Source organism: Centrocercus urophasianus, unplaced genomic scaffold, assembly GCF_019232065.1.
Source record: "Centrocercus urophasianus isolate 14NV4802_14NV808 unplaced genomic scaffold, USGS_Curo_1.0 seq_11, whole genome shotgun sequence".
NCBI lineage: Eukaryota > Metazoa > Chordata > Aves > Galliformes > Phasianidae > Centrocercus > Centrocercus urophasianus.
Genome location: NW_024884253.1, coordinates 79,252,466 through 79,276,673, shown reverse-complemented (window position 1 = coordinate 79,276,673; position 24,208 = coordinate 79,252,466). Strand labels below are relative to the sequence as shown.

At 43.8% G+C, this 24,208-nt stretch overlaps 1 protein-coding gene across 2 annotated transcripts in view; it reads left to right on the top strand.

Moving 5' to 3' along the window:
* SLC22A23 (solute carrier family 22 member 23) overlaps nt 1–24,208 on the top strand; it is a 97,481-nt gene that overhangs the window by 62,490 nt on the left and 10,783 nt on the right. Inside the window, exons 4-8 of one of the 2 annotated variants that reach the window (XM_042808950.1) lie at nt 5,581–5,749; nt 8,414–8,541; nt 13,417–13,506; nt 18,935–19,037; nt 22,356–22,588. In XM_042808950.1, coding sequence (XP_042664884.1) covers nt 5,581–5,749; nt 8,414–8,541; nt 13,417–13,506; nt 18,935–19,037; nt 22,356–22,588 — 723 coding nt within the window. The remainder of the gene's footprint in view (nt 1–5,580; nt 5,750–8,413; nt 8,542–13,416; nt 13,507–18,934; nt 19,038–22,355; nt 22,589–24,208) is intronic. The other variant, XM_042808951.1, reaches the window with a different exon arrangement.

The window sequence follows — 24,208 nt, the reverse complement described above, 5'->3', positions numbered from 1 at the left end:
CCTTCCCTTTTGCCTTCCCTTTTGCCTTCCCTTTTGCCTTCCCTTTTGCCTTCCCTTTTGCCTTTTTTCCCAGCAAATTTTAAAATATAATGTGAAACTGAAAATGAATCCGTAGTCAGACCATCTCCTCAAGGATTTTTTTTTCAGTGGGAATGCTGTTGCCCAGGCTCCAGGTGTTTTTCCTGGCCATTTTCTCCAAGGGATTATCCTATATAATTACAGCCTCGGCAGCTCATAGACTGAAACTAGGAGGGGAGAGAAAACTGCAAAGGCACAGAAAGCAGTTAGCTTGTGGTTTGTAATGTACCTAGCGTATGGACTGCGTTGAGAGAATTGCTTTGTGCTTTGGGACCAGAGACAGGTGAATGAATGCTAAAGAGTTCTTCAGGCAGTGTGACTTAACCTCTTTTCCCTCCTGATGTATTATTTGCAAATGGTTTACTACTTTTTCTTCTTTTTTTTTCTTTTCTTTTTAAAATGAAAGTCTTTGCTATTCATCTTTGTGCAAATGTCAGCCTTTGAGAACAAATAAGGGTCTTTCTGAATTCTGAAGCAAGAGGTCTATGACCACTGCGCAAGGCTAAGACCAAGCGGGAAAGGCTGGCTACGGCCCTTACTCCCTTCCCAGCCCACTCAGCAGGTTTGGGGCCATGCCTTGTGGCTGCATGAGCTGGTGTCACCACAGCGTTGATGTAATCCTTCCTCCATGGTTGCCTGTCTGCGTGTCCACCTCCTCTACAGAGCCTCCCATGAGCTCCCTTCTCTCACTTGAGCCATGACCTGAGCTCCCAGCCCCCAGCCTTGTGAACCTCGCCGGCCATGCAGGGCTGTGTGATGCAGTGCTGTCCTTTTTTGTAAATCTGAGCTTTTTTAGCGAGCTGTTCAGATGGCAATTAATTTTGGTGTGGACAGTTTAGAGCCCTGTTGCCTTTAGCCAGCTGTATCTAGGTTTCCAAAAATGATTTTAAAAAAGACGTGAAAGCTTCTGGGACTAATGGCTCTTAGCACATGCATCGAAGACAAATGCAATCCTGAATTATGCCATACTTCATCTGCTTATGGTGTCACACCAGAAACATTTTCTGCTCTGTTCCAAAGCATTTCCAGCCACACTGGTTTCCAGATTAAAAGACATAAACAGGTGTTTGTCCCTTCAGGTTCTAGAGGGGAAAAGCCTCGTGACAGGTGAAGGAGGTGATTTTCCCTCTCTACTCCACACTAATGAGGCCCCCCCGAGTTCTAGGGCCCCCAGCACAGTAAAGATGTGGAGCTGTTGGAACAGGTGCGAGGTTGGCCACAAGGATGGTCAGAGGACTGGAGCACCTCTCCAGTGAAGACAGGCTGAGGGAGGAGGGAGCTGGGCTTGTTCAGCCTGGAGAAGAAAGGGCTCCAGGGAGACCTCATTGTCTTCCAGATTCCTTAAGGAGTCTTAAAAACAGAAGGGATTTAGACTTTTTACATGGTAGTGATAGGACAAGGGGGAACAGTTTTAAGCTAAAAGAGGGGAGATTTAGGTACAGCATTAGGAGGAAATTCTTTACTCAGAAGGTGATGAGGCAGTGGCACAGCTACCCAGAGAAGCTGTGGGTGCCCCATCCCTGGAGGCGCTCATGGCCAGGTTGGATGGGGACCTGGGCAGCTGATCTGGTGGGGGGCAGCCCTGCCTGAAGCAGGGGATTCAGAACAGGTCAATCTTTAATATCCCTTACAACCCAAGCCAATCTATGATTCTGTGATCTAGAAGGATTAAAACATTCTAGGAGTGCATGTTGCTCTGTTAGGGACTAAACAGGGCCTTTGCTGCAATGCTGGAGGGTAGAGCAAGAAGGTCAGTGTGTGAATCAGCAGTGGAGTTTTGAGTGCTCTGAAATCTGTCCTTATAGTTAGTGCACCAAAAATTCTTCACTTGAGTGTCCTTTTCTTGAGCTTGTTCTTGTTGTGATTGGGGGCAGCCAGCATTGGTGCTTTGTTTCTTATTCCCTTGGCTAATATTTGAAAAATTCCCATGAGTTTTCTAAATAGTACAGTGAGAGACCTTTACAGAACAACAAAGTGATTTGATTTTTTTTCCCCCAGTATCTCTAGTGGGTTTATTTTGCACAATCACGCTCATTCTCTCATGAATTTCTTTCATGCACTATTTTGCATCCCTGTGCTCACAGCCACTAGATGTGCTATGTCTATGTGGTCTTTGTAGCACAGAGGACATGAGACAGTGGCTGCTGAGCCCTCATCGCATCCTGAGACTGTTCTTGGCAGACAGCAACAACCCAGTTTGGGTCTTTCATACTCTTGAGGGCACTGATGTTGTTTAGAATTTTTTGCTTCATTGTTTTCTCTCATCTCTCATAACTCTCAGACAGACTTAATGAATTTAATTTCTCTGTTCTTTTTCCCCTCTTGGTCATGATAATTTATGACCATGATCACGTTCTTCACATTTTTTGGATATCTTTAGGTTTGTCCTTTCTCCTTTTACTTGGGTGAAGTCACAGTAGGGCTGCGACTGACATGTTGGATATGTGCCAGTCCCATGCTCTGCCTATTTCTGGTGCCAGCTCATTTGCTCCTCTCACACACTGTCACAGTGGTTTTGTTCATCACCAGTCTTAACACTTGTCTTGCAGGTTACTGCGTGAGGCTGACTGTAGCAATGTGTCTGGGCCTCGTTCTGTTCCCTCGGTGCCTGGGGACATCTCTGTACATCTTGTGTGGTTAGCCGTGGGATTACATTGAGTGCAGCACACAGCCACCAGAAATGGTTGATGCCCTTGTCAGAGGACATGGTTCACATTGTCTCTCTGTGTGGCAGGTTTGCAGACTGTAAGGCTAGTGTGCATTGATTTGCTCATTTCACTAGTGAAATGGCACACAGATAGACTTCCAGAGCAGAGTTCTGCCTTTTGTTTCTGTGTCTCCCATAAGAGTCTGGGCTGTGCACTGAAGCTCATGATGTGTGTGTGTCTCATGTTAGTGGTGCATGCAGGGCCCACAGCTGCATTGCATGTGTGGGGAGGCACTTGTCTTTGGGAGCAGAACTATGGGGCAAATAAGCAAAATCTTTTCAGTGCCTCTCTCCTTGCCCACACAGTGTTTTCCAAGAGCAAGTGGATGAATCCAGGAGTTTATAATACTGGTGGTAATTTCAGTGTCAAGGGTTTGCTTGACTCTACACTCAGCAAGACATTTGAGGTGAAAGCCTTTTTGCTGAAAGGGAGAGCTGGAGTTTTCTCACTGGATTTGCCAGAGAGCTGTTTTCTGTCTTGCAATGATTTCACATGGGTTGGTAATGTCTCTTGTGGACTGGGTGAGCACACTGCAGCACTGGTGAGAGCATCAGGAAGCCCTGCTAGTTCTGCGTAGAGGTGCTGCAGTGGCTTTACTGACAGGGCTGGAAAAAGCCCGACTGCTAAATGCTTGCTAAAAACAGCAGCACTGAATATTTTATGGTATCAAATCGAAGGCAGAGGTTGTGGAAAGTCAGTAGACTGTCCTGATATGTAGAACATTTCAATAGAGATGCAATATTTCATTTAAGCAGAGGACTTGCTGATGATGCTTTAAGGTCATGCTCACCCAACTACTGCAAGGACTTTTTTCCCCCTTTCCAGCTCTTCCAGAGGAAAAGGCAAAAAAAGGCCTGTGATTATCCAGGAAAAAAAAAACATAAATGCCAGGCTACCTCTGAAGTGTACCCTGAAGTGATTTCCATCCTATGCAATGACTGGCTGCTGCATGTGGAGTTATACATATTATGCTCCAGTGATTCCAAAGAGCATAAGTTTTTTATTTTGGTGCCTCTTCCTGACGTCATGAAAATGTTGTTCTTGTCTCAGTGAATTTTTGTTATCTTACACTAACCTGAGCAATGCGATTGAAATGCTAAAGTTTCACCTATTTAATGCAGACTTCCTGTTTCTATAGCAACAAAAGTCATCCTTGCACTTAGTGGAGGCATGCTGGAGCATGAGTGACTGCAACTTCAGGGCATGGGAAAACAAACAGAAACACTTTGACTTGAAGATCAGGACAATAAAACGGAAGTGAACTCTTTGCACAATTAAAAAAAAGTCACCAAGGCTTGGAATACTTCATTAGTAAGGTTGAAGCCATATTAATGTCATAAGAAGTCCTGTGTTTTAATCTCATTTCCCTAATTAAAATGTAAAAGCCCTTTATAGCAAGTGAGAGTCTTTGAGGGTTTTTTCTCCCCCTTCTTTTCCAAAGCTGTTGTGTTTCTGGTTAAACTAATGAAAATTTGGGCTGCTTCACAACAGATACATTTCCCTTTCGTTTTGACAAAAAAGCATCAGTGTTCTTTGCTACTGGCCAAAGGAAAAGGAAACAAACAGCATGTGGTGCCTAATCCTATATTTGATCTGCAGGCAGCCAGTTCCTTGTCAGTGAGTTCAGATCTGTGTTATAGCGATAAGTGCTGAACAAGCTACAGATCAGAGAGTGAATAAATGGGCAGCTTCCTATTGTCTTACAGCTTTCCAATTACAATTTTAACAACCATTAAATCATAATTTAAAATAACTATAGGAAACATCCCAAGGTAAAACACCAGCGCTGACAGCAACACATCATGAGTGTATATGAGCTTGTGTTTCTGTATCAGCATACTGATAAGTATTCCACAGCAGTTGTGGCAGGTTTATTGTGCTTGGATATTAATCTGTAGAAGTGAATGTAGGCAAGTGAGAAATATGAAATAGGGGGTTCTATTGTATTCCTACTAGTGGAAACATTATGTGTGTTTGGATATATTTGAAAAAGACAGTCCGAATTTGATCTTCAGGGTCTTCAAAAAGAAAAAGAAAAAGCCGCCTTTCTGACAAACTCATTTTCTCAAGAATAAAGGTAGCCACAAGTCAGGTTTTAACAAAGCTTTTAACCTACTGGCATCACTTGTCACAGGGCAGCTGAAACAACTGATGCTAGCAGTGATGATGGTAATTCACCCTACAACAGAAGGAAGGGAGTCAGGATAAGGCAGATATAAGCCTGTCTTGTTTGAAAGTTGATCAAGACTAGTTATTATGAAAAGAAAAACCAAACCCAGAAACAATCCACTCAGCATCTGGCTTGAAACCAGCTGAGTTGCAGCATGTTTAGCTGTGAGAATCTAGCATCCTGTAGGAGCTGGGATCCTACTGAGAGCTGTGCTCTTCTGCCTCCAGGAGACTGATCGGGAAGGTGTCTGGTATCTTTGAGAATTGGGAAAAGGCCCTACGTGACATCTGTGGATCATCTTTCATCTTCTAGTCTCCTTAAATGTTTCTATGGGGAAGGAGGCATAGGCTGACGATCAGAGATGCAGCAGGTCTGCAGGAGATGCAGTATGTGCATAGAAGTTGCACATGTTAGCACCACAGCCTGCTGCTAATGAGCTTCCCTATTGCTGTGAGAGTATTAGAAGCCCATGTACGTGAGGAAACAGGATTTATGGGATGGTACACAACTCTGGCCAAAGGTCTTGATGCTAAGTCTGTGGAATTTCATGAAGCTGGGCAACCTGTTGTGGGGAGGTGCTCCTTTGGAGGGGTCTAAATGCGTTGCATGTGCTCTGTGTTTCAGGGATAGAGCTCTGCCCTCCTTCACACCGGTTCATGATCACCATGGTGGCGAGCTTCATTGAGATGGCAGGACAGTTCCTGATGCCTGGGCTGGCTGCTCTCTGCAGGGACTGGCAGGTCCTCCAAGCCGTCATCATCTGTCCCTTCCTGCTGATGCTGCTCTACTGGGTGTAAGTATTTCTTCCCCTTTGGGTCAAAGGCAGCACAAGTTCCTAATGCTGGAGGTGCCTGGAAGTAAGAGTGCTTCCCCATACGAATAAATTATTACCTTGTTCTTCTACTCATGTTGTGTGAAGTTTTGACTGTGAAGTAAGAAGGAATAATGGTATAGCTTACTGTAGTAGCTGTAAGTTTTACATGTTGATGTGTCAGGACTCAGTAGGTGAGTATTCTGCTGGGCAGAAAGTTGTACTTTGTAATTTCTCTGGCAGTCGCTTCTACTTTATAGATGCAAAAGGACGCATCCCAGCTTAACTGCTTCAAATTGTAGCTGTACAGCTCAGTTTTCTCCTTAAACCTGCACTGTGGTTCTGGGCAGTCACTGTTCATTCCTTTGGCCTCAGTTAGCCCATCTAGGTTAAAAATAACATGCCTCCTCTTGTGAGCATTACGGCTGGGCCCAGTGTGTGCCGAGATGGCCAGCTCTTGAGCCTCCCTGCTAGGTTTTGCCCTAGCAAATTACTGTGTGCTAGGCTGACAGCCAGGTGGCCAGCCTGCACTGGGCAGCATTCCCACAGGTCACTTCTCTGTCCTGGCTCCTTCTGCTCTTCACTGCCAGCCCTATGGGCTGTGCTTTGGCAAAGGGCTCCAGGCCTGGTGCTGCCTGTCCTGGGGAAGTGGGGAGCTCTATCCCCACCAGAACTTCATCAACCTCCCAAAAACGTGTCTTTTTGCTTCTGTCTTAAGAGTGACACACAGTGGTGGCATAACATAGCAGAGACTTGCAAGAGCAGGGTTGTATAAAACCATAACAGTGAGAATAGACTAGATAAGTAATTTTAAAGTAATGCTGGCTACATTTACATATTTAGTTGCTGTGGACTGGAAAAGGAGAAAGTTGATCGTTGTAACACCTAGCAAGTTGCAATGTGTGAGAACTTGTTATGATGCATAACAATTAAGTTCTGTATTTTTTCTGTTCTTGGGTAAAGATAGAGTTCTCATCCATTCATCACTGTAACCGCTTAAGTAGAAATCTCTTTGCCCATCTCTGAGCTCACATAGGTGAACAATGCTTGTTGATGTCTGTGTCCAAGCAGAATGAAGACATCTAACAGACATGATAGACAGGGTGAGTCCGCAGTAGTCATCTGGACATAGCATGCTCCCCACATGGCTGAGGCAGAATCTCCTGCATTTCTTCTGAGAATTCAACAGGGGCCTCTTCACAAGGGATCATAGTAACAGCAAATGCTACAACTTGTTTCCAAATCTGCAAGAGCTTTGTGGTTTTTGGCTGGGCAGGACAGGCAGAGAACACAAATTAATCCCGCTTAGATGATACGTGATATGGCACACAGGAGTAATAGGCAAAGCAGCAGAATTTACTTTGCCTGGCGTTTTTGCATTTGCTGAAATGGGCTCTGTTAGGACAGCTGTTCAGTTATACTGTGGTATGTATAAACTCATCTAAATACACTCACACGTATGTATACTTTACCTACAATTAAGTTCTTGCTAAGGGTGAGATCCATATTGCAGTAACCTTAAAAAATAGTAACCTAACAGTACAAGTGACTGCTCCACTGTTTAGAAGAGCTGGGGCAGCATTTGCAGCAAGGGTCAGTGCTTCGTGAAGGAAGTATGAGGTTTACTGTATATTTGAAGTTAAAAGAAGCTGATAAATTCATTCTTAGAGAGGTCTTTTGGAAAATAAATGAAAAAGAGGCCAAAGCAAGAGGAAAAAAAAAAAGTCTGTTCTGAAAGTATCTGTATTGATGGAAGTGTAGGGCTTCGGTGGTGATGGTGGCTGGTGGGGGTTTTTGGCTGGTTTTTTTTTAAATCTTTATATTTATTTTGTGTTGCTTTTGTTTGTTTGATTGTTTGTTTTAAATAAAAATGAAATGAACTTACCTGAAAAACATAGGGAAGAATTAAGCTGGAGAATTCAGGCGAATGTCAGCACTTGAGGGAAACAAGCAGATGAAAACAAACTCTTTTATATTATAACTGTGCATTTCTGTATATGCTTGTAAGGCAACTCAGTTAACATAATCTTGTCTTTACTGGGAGAAACTTTTATAGCAGCAACTGAACTTTATCTGGAGTGCACACCATACTCACCCGTATAAAAGAATGCCTTAAAATCTGCATGTGAGGAAGAAGATTTTTAACGTGTTTAAAAATTAAAAAATTCTGTTCCATTATAATCCTGGAAAGTAATTTTTCACTTTTTAATCTCCATCTTTACAAGAGAATTCAAATCACTTCTGTCATATGTTTTCCTTCTGTGGCCTGAATTATCCTGTGTAACTGCACAGCTCATCTATCCCCTGCCTGGCAGCGAATGTCTCCTGCATAAAGTGCTTCCTCCTTCTCCCTGTCCTTTCACAATGGTATTAATAGGCAGAACTCCTCTAATATGTTATAAAATTCTAATATGACCTATCTCAAGGTGATAAGATGGTTCTGTATTATTTGTGGATCAGTGTAAAAGTGAATGTCACCAATTCCTGTGCCCTGAGCCTTTTTGTTCTTACGTTTTTTAACAGGTGATTTTTCCACTTTTTGAAAATAGTTATATTAGCTACTAATACTTAATGAGCAGCGACCCGCTATACTTCTCCTCTGGCAGAAACTGGGGAGCAACCCTAATGTGTTTTCCATCTCTGAAGTATTTTCCCAGAGTCCCTACGGTGGCTGATGGCTACGCAGCAGTTTGAGGCATCCAAGGAACTTATCCTGCAGCTCACTCACAAGAACAGGATGAACGCAGAAAGCGACATCAAAGGAGTGGTGCCTGGTGAGTACAGCATGAATCCGTCCATTCAGGCAAAATCGTTTTCTAAAGTTATTATCCAGAATTAAACAGTCTATTTATTGCCTGTAAAAATCATTCCACTTCTTCATTAATTTTGTTGCTCTTGAAAAACTGCTCTAAAGTCCAGAACCATCTTTAAAATTACAGTCTGATGAACAGTTCTAGTAATTACATTTCATCTGGCAGTGCCATATGCTTTTAGGAGCATCTTTTGGATGGTTTTACCATGGCTGCAGTGTGTCAGTTCAGTGTGCCTCTGGTAACTGTTGTAAGGAAGCTTCTGGCTGGGGTCCTGCCCATCACACAGAGATGGGTGAGACGGCAGCACCCAAGCCACAATTTCCAAAACGTCAGCCGCATGGCAGAACTAAATCACATCCTATTTCTGTATCAAATCTTGCGCCTGTTCTATCTGAGCAGTGCTGTCCTGGGGGCTTCTGATCCTACAGTCTTGATAGTGTGCATAAATACCCATTTACAGTGTCTCTTGCAGACTTCCTATTCGCCAAAAAACTGTGGAAGTGCTTTTGGTTATTTTTCACTATTTCATACTCTACCTACTCTTACCTCAGGAGCTGCAGGGGTACCTCACCTGCACGCCTGCCTGCTATTAGGAGTGATGCTTTCCCCAATCTGGCTGTAGAACGAGGCTTTACTTTTCTAGAAACATTAAGATGAGAAGAGTGCCAAGTGGGTTAAATGAGTTTAACTAAAGATTTTGGAAGGGCCTTCTGTCTTTGTAGGTGTAAGGGGGCACTGATAATGTGAGTGAGGACATGAGAAAAGTAGAAATCCTGAGTGAAGAATTTGATCAAACTGCAGTCGTTATGTGTCTGGATGGGTCTGTAAGCAGAAGAGAGCACATTTCTGTTTTTGTGTGTTGTAATCACAAAGACATCATTGCTGTAGCAGGGAATGGTAAAAAAGCCTGTACTTGTCTGTGTGAGAGGATGCCATTCAGCCTGATGCTGATAACTCCTATTTCTTAAATCTATTGCTGAGCTTTCTTGTCTGCATGGAAAGGGTTTTTGTTTGTGATTTCTTTTATGCTCTGAAATGGCTGGGAAACGTTTTGCTTCAGTTCAGGTCTGTTGTGTTGCTGTTTAGTGTTAGTGATAGTAGTCTTGTGTGACTGAGTGACTCAATGTGCTGTCCCATACAGTCTCTTCCAGCTAGAAACCCCAGTGTAATTCTACTCACTTGTAACAGTCAAATTAATATACCTTGTGTAACAGATTGTTACTGGAGTTGTATGTACACTTTTTGGCAGCTTATAGCTGTTCTATAACAGAAAGAATTAGCATTCAAATGGATGAAGTATTTCTGAGATGGAAGAAAATGCAATTCTGAATTGTGGTCCAAGGAGTGAAGAGGTGTATTTTCCCTTCTGAAGAACTGTACTCTCTCATTGTTGCAAGAAAGTTTTTAGTTGTCCCTTTGGTTATGCTACACATAGTGGAGACCAACCTTCTGTATTCTCTTTGTGCTGTAGAGAGGTGGCCCACGTGTTAGCAGAAAAAAAAAAACAAACTTGTTTGGTCTGTTTGAGCAGTTTTCCAGTGTTCTTCTAGAAGGTGCCTCTAAGGAGAAGAATGAATTGTCTTAATAGTGGTCACGTTGGGGTTGTGATAACAGCCCTTCTGACTGGAGACCAGCATGGACAGCTGATGGGTAGTGCTTAGCCCACAAAGCAGCAGGCAAACATTAAAGCTGGACAAGAGACATGGATTGGGGTTGAGAGCACTGTAAATTAACATTACACTCATCTTCTCAGTGACCTGAGCAGTGTCTCCCAGGGAACGGTGCTCTTTGACATTTTATCAATGACATAGATGGTGATTAAGTGCACCCTTACCAAGTTTGTTGTTGACACCAAGCTGAGCAGTGCAGTTGATGCAGCAGAAGCAAGGGATGCTATCGAGTGGAGCCTTGATAAACTTGAAAGGTGGGCTCCATGTAAACCTGATGAGATTCAACATAGCCAAGTGTAAAATGTTACAGTTGGGTCAGGGTAATCCCAGATATGTATACAGACTGGGAGAAGAACTCCTTGAGGGTAGCCTTGCTGAGGAGGATTTAGCAGTTCTGATAGATTAAAAACATTACATGAGCTAGCAGTGTGCTTGCAGCCTGGAAAGCCAGCAGTATCCTGGGCTGCATCAGAAGGGAGTTGACCAGCAGGGAGAGGGAGGGGATTGTCCCCCTTTCCTCTACCCTCATGAGGCTCCAGCTACAGTACTGCACCCAACTCTGGGGGCCCCAGCACAGGAAAGATGTCAGGCATTTGGTCATGAAGATGACTCAAGGGCTGAAGCACCTCTCCTCTGAAGACAGGCTGAAGGATCCAGGCTTGATCAGTCTGGAGAAGAAACGGCTGATATGAGGGGAGACCTCATTATGGCCTTCCAATATTTAATGAGAGACTATAAACAGAAGGGAAATCAACTTTATTCGTGGGTAGATAATGACAGGATAAAGAGAAATGGTTTTAAACTAAAAGAGAGAAGATTTAAATTAGATCTCTGGGAGGAATTTTTTGCTGAGAGAGTGGTGAGATGCTGGAACAGGTTGCCCAGAGAGGCTGTGGGTGCCCCATTCCTGGAGATGTTCAAGGCCAGGTTGAATGGGGCACTGAGCAGCCTGATCTAGTAATTGATTTAACAATTGACAGCCCTGCCTGTAGGGTTTGGAACTTAATGATTCTTGAGGTCTTTTCTGATCCAAGCTATTTTGTGATTCTGTGACTGCCCTGTGGATGTGAAAGCAGTGTATGTTCTGAACTGCAAAACAAATGGATGGTTGCCCCCTTAGCAAGGGCTTTGTTCTGGGACAACTGGTATACCTTTTGATTTTGGCTATGAACAGTTTGCCATCTTGAGATTTGGTGGTTAATGCAGTTGTGTTTTCTTCTTTAACACAAGAAAAGTAGAGAATTTCTGTGAAAGCCCACCCTGATATCACTTTGCCTATCTTCTTTGGTGAATGATGGTCTGGATGTTCCCTAACAGAAAAAAAACCAAAACCGCTTGACTGGACAGAATATCGAAAATGGTTTCTATTGTTCAACTCTAGATGAAAACAAACCAGATGGGTGTTGTGGACATAGTGTGTATAGACATTGCTTTCTGTTTCAGAGGAAGAAGGCACAAAAACATTTTTGCAGCTTGGAGAAATAATACTGATGGAATTACAAAAGTGTATGATGGTGACAAGTATTGTGTGTGCATATGAATGCTGATTGCAGTTAGGAAAGCTGTGCTTTTCAGGGGATTTTTCTTTGAATTAAAAAAAAAAAAAGTTCACCTTATGTTTGAGTCAGTCTCCTTTCCTAATATGAGAAAATAACTACAAAACCTTAGATTGTACCCTTAGGCCACCACAGCTACAACTACAGTACTGTGTACAGATTGGGATAGATGAAGAGCTAGGTGTATTAGACAGAGGAAGAAAGCAAGTTTCCTAGCTCAGTAATACAGGGTGGCTTCATGTGATGCTGCTCCATATACAAACCTGCTGGACGTGTTCCTTTACAAGATCTTGTTTCTTGGTTGTTTATTAGTGCCAAGCTTAAATACCCCGTGCAAGTCCCAGGGGTTAGTCAGGTACATTGTGGGAAATTCAGTTCAAACCATTGGAATAAAGGCAGCCTTTAAGTCTCACGGACAAAAGAGATTTCTGTGTTAAAGGAAACCAGCCAGCAGGCAGTGATTTCTGTTGCCCTCTTGAATATCCGATCAGTTTTCAGAAGGGGCTCGTTTTTTTCCTGACAGTCCTCTCTTGTCTGCCAGTGGCAGCTGATGGAGTTTGTGCAGCTCCTTCAAGGCGTGCCATACAGGAAAAGTAGTGAGCAACAAGGGTAAGAGTGATGAATGTAAGTCTTCTTTTGCTGGCTGGATATACAGAAGTGGAGGAGGAGCTCATGCATGTATTGGCTGCATGTATCCCTGTGAAGACAGTAATGACCTGACAGCTACAGGATTTGAAGTGGGAATGGGGTAGAAGGGAGCACTGTACTGAGGATGTGCCTTGTGGTGCCACGGGGAAAAGCCAAATATGCTGTAAAATAAAATAAAAAGTAAAAACAAAGAAACAACTGGGTGGTGATCAGCTTCTCTTAAAGCTTGACTGAATTTCAGTGGGAGCTGAGCATGGAAGGCTCGCAGCAAACCCTGGTGCTCTCAATGCCTGTGTGAACAGGGCATGGACGTGGGGCGAGGAGAGGAAACCAATCAGAAGAGGAAAGCACTAAGAGGGTCTGCTAATAGAGAGGAGAGGGAGTAGGAGAGTGAAAAGAGTTGTGGGGGCAAAGTATGAAGATAGTTGAAGGTGACCTCCGCGGGCAAAGGCAACGGGGGACAGAGGGCATTAATGGCTGTAGAGGGAGGAAGAAGGAGAACTAGGGCACAAAGACCAAGGCTGTGACCATTTGCTTCCTTCTCCCTCCAGAGCAAGTTGTCAAGCCCTAGGATGCAGTCTCAGCATTCTTCTCCTGTGAAACCCACTTCTAAAATGTGTGCCTCACCCCTCTGCTGCCCAGCTTGCTTGAGCATCCCTCCATAGCTCCAGCCACAGGTAGCTGTAACGCCTGCGTAGGCATCTGAAACATGATGGCCCAAATACAGCTCCACACAATGACATTTGTCCAGCTCTACACAATGACATCTTTTGTTGTTGTTTTGGTTTGATTTTTTTTGGTTGTTGTTTTTTTGGTAAGGTGAGCGGAATGTAAACACTGGCAAGTCAGGCTCTCAGAAATGCAAAAAGTCAGGTTGTCTGGGCAACCCTTGTTTGGCCTCCTGGCACGAAGATAAGATGCTACAGCCTTTAATAACATGACTGCAACCTATTTTTTCACAGGACATAGGATGGATGAATCAGTGCATAGGATGGACGATGCTGTGGGAATGAAGCTGTTGTCTGTTCCTCATTTGTTGCAGAATTTGGAAGGTGTGTAGTGAATGAGCCAGAGGGTTGCAGGAGGAAAGAGGGCAGTCTTGGGGGAACGAAGCTGAATAGCTCCTGAAGAGCTGTACTGGTGTCTGTGTCCACCAGGGATGTTCGTGCACAATGATAGAACATTCCCTGCAATTAAGTTCTTCTAGTTGTCACCAATGATTGTTTCTTCAGTGTGTGTCTCTATGGCATGTATTTCTGGGGCTTGGTTTGCAGAAAGGTAGAGTGTTTATTTCAGTACCTACAATGAATATTGCATGCAGAGAATTCTGAGCAACCCAGCACTCATCTTTCTCAAGCTATACTCCTAAAAATGCTGAGTGATTTTTTCTCATTCCAGACATTATTCCTCTGCATTTCATCTCCCTGCATTGCAAAACTGGAATAATCTTATGAGAAAGCAGTGGAGGTGATTTCATTGATATTTATGAAGCACGTGAATATTCTGACAGCACTGTGGGAATGTCTCTGAGGAAAGCTACGATTTTGTATTCACTGTGAGGTCTGAATAATAAGGCAGAGGGGCACGTCTTGAATGAGAAAGGTAGAGAATATCATTAATAGCTGCTCGTTTTCTGACTGCACTGAACATTTTGGAAGAGAAAACTAATGTGAGATCATCTAATTAAGTGCTGTATCATAATGCGTATGAGCAACTGAAAATTGCAATGGCAGCCTTGCATCTGGCTTTTCCCACCTTTTTTTGAATGTAATTAGAAACACGGGATTGAAACAAATTATTGCAGTCAGTCCTTTGTGGTTGTAGTCAATGAGTTATGCAGTTGCTCTGATTACCCGAGATTCATCTTAAATGCTGTTAGCTTTTTTGTCCCGTGCTTTTGTTGGAAAGCCATTCCCTCATCCAAATCACCCTTACGCTTGGCTGCGTTTTAGCATTCAGTTCAAATATGCTGTAGCTGTCCAGATTCTTCGTCTTTTTTCTGTTCCCATTTGCTCCTGTTCTGCAACTGGCTCTATCTTAATTTTCTTATTCTCTTCTCGTATACCCTATCAGCAGACAGCTGGAGTTCTTCTCTATCTCCTCCTTTGATAAATAGGCTTACCAAGGCTTCAGTTTCTCAAATGTTGGTGACCAGAATTGTAAAAGGGCACCCATATTTTGTTGGCTGAATTGCAAATACTTTATGAATGCAACATAAGGGTGCCATATAGTTAGAGATCAAGCAGCCTAGAGCCAGCGGCACTGCAGTCCTTGTTAAAAGCTCATATTCCAGCAGAAGCATTTCTCTTCAATTGCTGAGTTGTATTTTGCATTTCCAACTTGCTTTTGCCACACACGATCTCATGTTCATCCATTTATCTCTGTGGGCCCATTTCTGTGCTGAATGGCTGATAGCGCCTCGCTGTCATCAGCAGTCATCGTTGACACATTCCTAAGTTTTGTGCCAAGCTCCCTACTGAGTTTATTAAATATTGTTTTCATTTTTGAGAATAACACAAATCATCCAGCAGTAATGTTCTCCATCCCGCTGTCATCTCCATTTTTCTGCCCCTTTTTGCTGCCTTTCCATCAGTCAGCTCTTTACCCAGCTCATATCTTTGTATGCGACTTGATAGCCTTCAATACTCCTCCAACATTAGGCTTTTCAAAAATACAGTATGCCAGGCTGCTAGTCACTGAAGACAAAAGCAAGCACAGATGAGTTTCTGGAGACAGAAATCCTGGGAAGCACCAACAGCCCTGCTCACCAGCAGCTCATTGTGGCTGTGGCAGGTTGCTCAGCTCTGCATTTCAGCCCTGTCTGCTTCCTGCTGCAGAGCTGTTGAGCTCTGGGGACCAATAGAGCCTTTCTCTGATGCTTCCATAGCTCTTTTCATGTTCAAAACACTACTGACAGTAGCACTTAGCAGCCAGAAAATCCAGCAACACCCTGTCACCATATGACACTTGTCACCTTGGACATCCTTTTTCAAGGGTTTGTTTCAAACTTTGTCCGTTTTACCTTTGCCAAGCAGTGCAGAGATGGGTGGCTTCATTTGAAGCCTTGAGAGATGCTTTACGATTTTGAAAGCCGTGGTCTTGAGATGCTGTGGATCCCACGAGAATCCAGCAGCGCTGGGAGCTGTAGGCTGACGGGGTTCCCCTCCCTGTGAGACTGTCAGAATGTCCCAGTGAATAGCTTTAATTTCCACTGAGACATGAAGAGTTAGCATGCTGACGGTTTTCTTACTGAGTCCTTGAATAGGAAGCCTGCAGTGTGTGTGGGCTCCGGAGTATGGGAAACTCATAATGGGCCTCTGAGTACATAGGGAAAAACGTTGTTTTGTTTTCCACACTCGCCTTTCTGGTGTATCAGAATGAAATGTTTAATGCAAATTGCTTCTGAGCTGGTGACTTCAGTGCAAAATCAAAGAAAAAGTTGGGGGAGGGGGGGGTTTCCTGCTGTAACTGGCAGAGCAATAGTTTGCTTCCACGTGACTTTAATGGACATTGGCTTGACTTTTAAGATTGTATCATTGACCTGCAGTGTTTAGACAGCCAAGGAACTGCCAGGGCCCTGCTGCTGCTCTCCTGATGGCCAATCACAGTCACATACTTTATTTGTTGCAATCTCAGTGATGTTTTGTCTATTGTAAATGTTTGTGTGGGGGTGGATGAGTTAGTTTTTTGCTTGGTTTTTTGTTCTTGTTGTTGTTGTTGGTTGGTATATATATAAAGGATGGAGAAAGCCATCAGAAAGATACATGATATTAGAGACTTGGGGACAGCCAATCTTCTGAAGGTAGTGACTTGTGAGTAGACTTGGATTTTTTGGAAATTGAAAAGATGGGGGGGAAAATAAGTGGTAGAGCCTGAAGATCCCACCAACGTTACATGAAAGAATGGAAGTGGCACCTGATTTAAATATATGTATTTATGTATCCTGTCCTCTTAATTTCATTTAACTAAGTTGTGGCTCAACAAAGCACAGATTGACAATGAAGAATGACTTTGAGAAACACAAACACCCAAACTGGGAAAGCCCAAAGAGCGTGGCATTAGGGACAGTCTTCTGCTGACAGAGGAGATGTTTTGCTTTGGAAGTCCAGATCTGGTCGTACTTAAGCAGACGGAGGGAGAAGCCTCGTGCCCCCAAGAAGTCTGTACAGTGTGTATTGTGTGGGCATTGATTTTTGTTGTTTCTCTTGAGCCAGATTAGTCAACAGTCATCCTCTGTTGAGCTCTTCAAAACCTTGTGCTTTTTCTTCTGCTTTGACTTTTTCAGTGCATAAGGTTTAGCATGGGCTCAATTATAGACTTTACAACACTGTCTTATCTGCTTTAGTTGTTCTGAATTATTTTCTTCCCATTTAATCCTTTCCAGAATCTTGCTACAAAAATCACTTTGACCTTGCTCTTTGAGATTAAGTACCACCATTTTTATTGCTTTCTTTTTTAAGATAGCCCTGATCCGTTGTGAGCCTGCTGTGTGCTTCTGTCTTGCAAATATTAATTTGACCAATTTCCTCTTTTGCTGTGCTATTATGATTCTGTGGGCCTCATGCTGCATGGATGCTGGGGAGAATGGATATTATCAGGTATAAGGAGGCTAGTGCCATAATATCCTGCTGAAGTACAGTCATTAAGTACAACGAAATACCTTTCATTTCTTTTCTCAGAAACGTTCCCTGTAGTTACAGCAGATAGGTGACCAGGAGTGACCTGTGAGCAGTGAGCAGCGTGACTATTTGCATTTAAATAGTGTTTCTTTGGTTTATTATTTTTATGACACTGTTTTCCAGTAACAGCAGACAAACACATCTTTTGTTTTGCTTATAATTTAGAGTTGGTCTATCTCGTTTCTCTGTAGTGGTTCGCTTTTTTCTCCTTTTCTTTTTCCTCCTCTCTGTCTTGCATCTCTTGAAGGGATTACTGTTCAGTGAGCAGAGCAGAGGCCAGGGCAGTGCAATGTGGGCAGCTGAGGACACTGGGCTGATTGCCCATGCACAAAGGGAATGGAAGCAGGGTGCTGAATGGGGCCCTGCTGCTGTGGAGCACGCTGGAAAGCAGCAGTAGAAGTCTTTGCCCTAAAAAACAGTTGTGATTTGCACTCCTGGGATGCAACGTTTTTGTAATTCTGCTGTGGTTTCTGCTTGCAGCAGGCTTCCTGCCCTCCTGGTTATCTCACTGCTCTTGTATCTTAGAATCATTCAGGCTAGAAAAGATCTCTAGTCCAAACTGCCAACCCGTCCCCACCGTGCCCACTAACCCTGTTCTCAGTGCCACATCTTGAACACCTCCAGGAATGGTGACTTCACTGCTTCCCATAGCTTGGGAACAGTGCCTCTGTTGCATCCTAGGTAGGAAGGAGTTCACTTTCAGTCTCTGAGCTAATGATATTTTGGAACTGAGCAGTGTCTTGTTTTATCCTACACCAAGGAGAGTATCAGATGCAGTATTTGAGAGGTTTGTGTGTTATTACAGGATTGGAAATAGAAGTTGTCTTGCAGTTAGCTCAGCAGTTTAAGGACGTGACACAGCTTTAGTTTTGAAATGCAAAAAAGTCACTGATGATGCTCAGGATTTTTTCCCTAAGGAAATGTCTTCAGCGTAGGGCATCTTTCAAAATGATTTCAAATATTTCCAACATGAGGGGGAGGAGGATGAACTGGCATAGTGCTATGAGCACTTGGCTTAAACACAGGTATCAGAAAAAAATGAGAGGATTCCCCCACAAATCAGGTTGGAACTCCAGTCCTTCCCAGTGGATTTCAGATGTGTGTTACAGAAATGCACAAATTCTAACACAACTCAGGGACCTTCCATGAGCATGGTGCTGCCCGTGAGTATTTAGAAGTCAGCAGAATCCTGAAGATCTTCACAACATTTTGGTTGCTAGGACCACATTCCATACTGCCTGCTTTCTAGATAACGGTCTCACGTGCGGGAAGGCTGTTGTCTGAAGGGACTCTTGGGCAGTTCTTCAGCCTTAAGGCAGTGGTTGCTGAGGGAAGCCTGGAAGAAGAGCAAAACCTGGGGTGGAATTCAGGCAGGCAGTTGTGCTTCTTGTAACTTGCACTAGTGTAACCATCAGCAGTATCCTACTCTCCAGAACATCCCTGAGATATCAGTAGTTCACTAAGCTGCTCCTTCTCTTTGTCATCATTGAAAGAATAGAATCAGTAAGGTTAGAAGAGGCAACTAAGATCATCTGGTTCAAACTATCAACCCATGCCACTAACCGTGCCCCTCAGTGCCACATCCACGCATTTCCTGAATATCTCCAGGGACAGTGGAGGTATTCATTACTTCCCTGGGCAACCCATTCCAGTGCTTTACTACTCCTTCTTAGAAGACATTTTTCCAAACATCAAACCTGAATCTCTCTTGGTGCAACTTAAGGCCATTAACTCTCCTATCACTATTCTATTAATCCTATCACTAGTTACCAAATAATTTGGTTCATTTTCTTTGTTTCAGAGCTGGAAAAGGAGATCAGTAGGAGATCGAAGAAAGTCTGCATTATCAAAGTGGTGGGAACCAGGAACCTGTGGAAAAACATTGTGGTATTGTGTGTGAACTCGTAAGTCTCGTATTGTGTTTCTGTTTGAGTATTTTATAGTTGGTGAACTGAAAGCAACAATGGGAAATGATAGGGGCTCTCTAGTGAGGGAATTTTAGCTTGAACTTCTGGTAAAAACCATGGAGAAGTACCAGCTGTTACAGGGAAACTGTTTTATGTGGTAAAGTGGAGGAAATGGTCATTTCAGACAGCAGCACCAATTGTCATGCTGCAAGTGCACTGCCATCAGAACTGCTCTGGCAGATCTCAGACAGCCACATGCTTACTCTTGCAAACATCTGCTGCTGACATCCTGGAGGGGATTTTTGAAATCATTAATACCACAGGAGCACAAGCCTGAGTCGTTTACAGCTGATATAGCTGCGTCGCAGAGGAAGATGTTGCTTACCAGCAAACTCCCTTGTACAACAGTGCCCTTGATGTGGCCTCAAAAAGAAACTGTAAAGTTGTTTCAAATCTCTCTGATCAAGAATAGAGCAATGCAATCCCTGTGTCCTGAAGCTTCAGCTAGTATGTGCTTATGTGTGCAAAGTGAGGCCTCTGCCTGAGAATTTTGCTGGTTACAGTCTCTGAGACCTGTCCAAAATTGAGCACTCTGTTTAAAGCAAATGGATAGGCTGTAGATTTAGCCTCTAATGAAATCCAGCTCATAGAAAGGATATTTTCTAATTTTTCTAGAATGCCCATTTGAATTTGGTTCTGAGATTTTTTCAGTGGGAAGTGGGAGCAGACTGGACATCTGCACATCCTCTGTTCTCCTTAGGAAGTCTGCAGTGCTCTTGTGGCTTTTTCTTCCCCAGTTCGTGGCCCGACTCTGCAGCCATTGTCCCTGCTAACAGGGGCATGAACCAGTCTTAACACAGAGAAGACAGCTGCTGAAAGGCATGCAGTTTCTGCATTGGTTGTGGAACCAACTCTCTTTTTAGGGCTTTACATTCCTCTTTGCCATCTATCAGTATTTGGCCTGGTTCTGAAGCAGTGTTTTGTTCTTAGGCTAAGCAAGCATATTGAATAACCAGAGTTAGCTGTTGTATACTCAGTGAATATACAGATGTTATAATTGTGAAATACGAGAGAGTTTAGCTAAGCAGGTTATTACACCAAAGAAAGAATAGATAGAGTGCTTACCCCTATGCTAGACTCACTGTAAAACTCCGAAGGAGGGATCTCCAGGGAAGAGATCCTTCCCCACTGGTACTCAGCTCTTAAATGGGATCTAGGAGAAGTGCAGCCAGGCTCCACCGCTTCCAGCAGCACAGGAGAATTGCCTTCACCTGTGCTCTCAGGGCTGACTCATTGCTCACCTTGGGTGATCAATCACAGGTTCAGGCTGTGATTCAGCAGTTCCCATACAGCTGTATGTGGAAATATGAGGGAATTCTCCCTTTCACCCACACCATTTCTAGTGACATGTATTTGGAGATTCCCTAACCCAGAACTAGGGAGCCCACAGAGTGACCTAGAGCAATATGGAGTATTGAGTATGGAGGCTGTTTGCCATCCGTATGGAGTGTGCAGCTGATGTGTGTTTAAGGAAATTGCTTTCATGTTTGTCTTTACGAGGTGGGAAAAAATAAATCTAAGTTCTGTTGATTCTGTTGCATGGGGCTGTACTAAGTTTTAGCAGTGTGGATGAGGCATGGAGGATGAACCTTTCTCAGGGAGTAGTGAGTTATCAAGGCAGATAAATGTCTTCAGTTTCAGCAAGATAACTGAGCAATTCGTGGGGAAGCAGACTGGGTAGCAAAGCACAGATGATAAGGTAATCTAGTTTATTGGTTATGGCCTAAATATCAACCTTAGCAAGCGTGTGTGCATGTAAGCAGGAGAAAGGGAGAAGATAGAAGCTGATTAATGCTGCTCCATTATTAAAAAATGGAGGAGGAGATGGTTGGACTAGATGATCTTATTGGTCGTTTCCAACCTTGTGATTCTGTGATGCTATGATTCTATGATTTTTCTAGTTAATATTTCACTTAGAAGGAGGTGTTGTCTAGATACCCAAAGCAGGTGACATTCCTCTATAATGGCAGGTAACTGCCTAGCTGCTTGTTGTTGGGGGGAGGAGTGCAGTGCTGGAGGAAGTATTCTTGAACTCTGGTGTTGATTCACAAGGTAGCAAGAAAAATTCCCTAGGCTCCGAGTAGTCACGCGCTCAGCAATTGTGTATTCCCCAGCTGTTTCTATGCTTAAATACCCAGTTTACACTGACAATGCTTCAAGTTGCTGACACTCAGGAGGGTAGAGGTGTATCAGTATAATGTACCTGCCATTCATTTTTGGAGACCTGCCTCTGCAGCTGTGAGGCACCATCAATTTGACATGAGCGTGCAGCAGGTCTGTCAGGTGTAGGTGCTGGGGCAGGAGGCCCTTCCCTGCAGGAGTACTGCTGCTGCCCTGGGGTTGTTGAGTTGAGAGCATCAACCTCCTGCCAAAGCCGTGCTGGTGCAGTGCAGCATGGCACCACACGCTGTGACGTGTGGGCTTCTCACAGTGATTTCTCTGCCTCCAGCCTCCCTGCTCTCCCTGCCTTGTCTTCTTTATTTTTTCTTTCTTGCATTGAGAGGAAAGGACAGGGAGAAGAGGAATATAACAGTGCAACGAGATGTGGAAGACTGGCATCATGAAGAACCTTCTAAAAGGAGAGGGATTGCTCTAATGTGATACACGTGTGTAGGCTGAACTAGGGGTTATTATTTCATCATAATCATTGAAGAACAATGTGTGGCTTTGAATGCTTATTTCTAAGGGGTTTTCAGTTGTAACAGGCTAATGTGGGGGGTGAGATGCCATCTGTAGTATGATGCAGTGCCGTGGGCAGGAGGGTCTTTCTGGAAGAGGTTTTTGTATTGTGCGTGTTTTGCTGCCCAAGCACATGGGTTGCTCTGTCACAGCAGCGCTGGTTGAGTGGGGTCAGCAGTTGGATATGTTGGAAATAGTTTGAGGAGGGGTTCCAAAATGTGTTGGGAAAACCAATCACACAATCTTAGAGTCACAGAATATCCCAAGTTGGAAGAGACCATAAGGATCATTGAGTTGGTACTAAGAGTCCTTACAAAGTTTATCATATCCTGATCTTGACCAAAAACTTTGCAAATAAAGGCAGTAGATTGCAAATCTCTGCTTGAATAAGGATTTTTTTTAATGATTTTTAGTGATGTCTTATTTTAATGATAGCACCTGGAAAGCTAACTAGAAATGGGTCTTTTTGCAGTCGGCGTTGTGTTCTCGCAGCAGAAATGCTTCCCATGTGAATATATTCCTGTGCTGAGTTACATTGCAGTACGTGGTCCTGATCTCTGGCTGTCCTTTCCCTAGGCTGACTGGCTACGGCATTCACCACTGTTTTGCAAAAAGCATGATGGGGCACGAAGCAAAGATGACGATTACCCAGAACTTCTATGCAGACTACTATACCATGGCTGGGATTGCGCTGGCATCCTGCCTGGCCATGTGCCCCGTGGTTGGGTTCCTGGGGAGGAGAGGAGGGCTCCTGCTCTTCATGATCCTTACAGCTCTGGCATCGCTTCTTCAGCTGGGCCTTCTGAACTGTGAGTTGGAGATGCGCTTCTCAGGACCGCGGGAGGCTGAGTGTGGCACGTAGGGGTAAAAAGGTCACAGCAGTTGATGGTGGAAAGTCTGACAGCCAAGTAGCTGTGTGGGAACGTGGCTGATTGCTATGCCGTGTGATCTGCTGACGATGATAGCAGAAGTGTCACTTACAGTATATTTTGGCTCCCTTTTATCAGTTAAAGTAGAACATCATTAGGTGCTCATAGGAGTCTCCTTTTTGATGTTTCCTTGCACTGGGCAGGTACAGAGGTTTTCACTCTGCCGGAGTTAACAGTTCACTCTCAAATGTTGGATGAAGGTTCTCCATGTTGTTTTTTTTTTTTAATGGGAGGGGAGAATTGATTTTAGCATGTTCATAGAGTTGATGGAAAATGTTACGCAGTTTAGGTCGATTCCCCCCCACCTCCAAGGATCTTTGGATAAAGGACCAGGGAATGGTTCCATTACCTTTCTCAGATTTGAGGTGCAGTACACCTGCTATCTTCAGCAGCTGAATTTATCTAAGGATTCTCCAAACAATTGTTGCCTTAGATTCATTAAGAAGAGGAATTGTGTTCTGGATGAGTCCCAGTGGTGAAGCTCATTGAGTGTTGGTGCTGCTTCTAGTTCTGTCACGTAAAGACAAGCAAACAAAAACGTATTTATTTCAGTGAAATGTGCTTTGGGAAAAGAGCTGTGTAAGGGCTTGGGATGGAAGGGACCTTCCCACTTGTGTCTTCTTTCTACATGGCCTCTAAAAGAAGCAGAAGTTAAAGCAATAGGTGTATGTCTTCAGGCTAATCTGGCCATCTTGCTACTTCCAAGTAATGTGAGGGTAGCAGTGAAACACAGCTGAGGAGCCCTACTTCTGCTGTGGCATGTGTGCAAGATCTACGTGTATATGTAGGTATGATTTAGGAGGTGATGCAGCTTGTCAGAGCGATTGTTCCTTTCAAAAGCAAGAGTCTCTCCCCCTCCTCTGGGTGCTATTGGGAGACCGAGACGTGCCTCTGGACAAACTGGAATTGTGACAAACACGAGAACACTGGTTGTGGCTGTTTTCCACTTCTAAGTTTAGAAATGACTTCAGAGCTTTAATGAGAGGGTTTTTGCATTGAGGATGGAAAGATTTTTACATTCCCGCATGTTGAGGGGGAGCCCTTGGCCAGCAAGTGTTGCCCATATTTATAGACTGTGTTTCCTGAAAGCGTTGACCAAGTCAACCTTTCATGAACACACTATTTGTGGAAGTGGGAAGGGGTAACAGTGAATATCTTTCAGGACATTGAGGAGGCTCCAGTGTTGCTCTCCACTTAGTACAGATGTTCACATTTCCTTTGAGCTCACTTACTGTGCCCAAAAGCATCAGCTGAAAGGGGAGAAGCTCTGTGCCTCATCTCATGTTCTGAAGTACTGTGACATGCAGATGCACAGTGTGTGTGTGTGTGTGTGTGTGTGTGTGTGTGTGTGTGTGTGTGTGTGTGTGTGTGTGTGTGTTCTCCCAAAACTCCAGGTTCTTGTGATGGTGTCCAGCAGGGTCTCTACAATACATTCGTCTTTATTTCTAAGGGCATCATATATTTGTGGAGGCTGCCAAGGTAATAAACGTAATTGCTTTG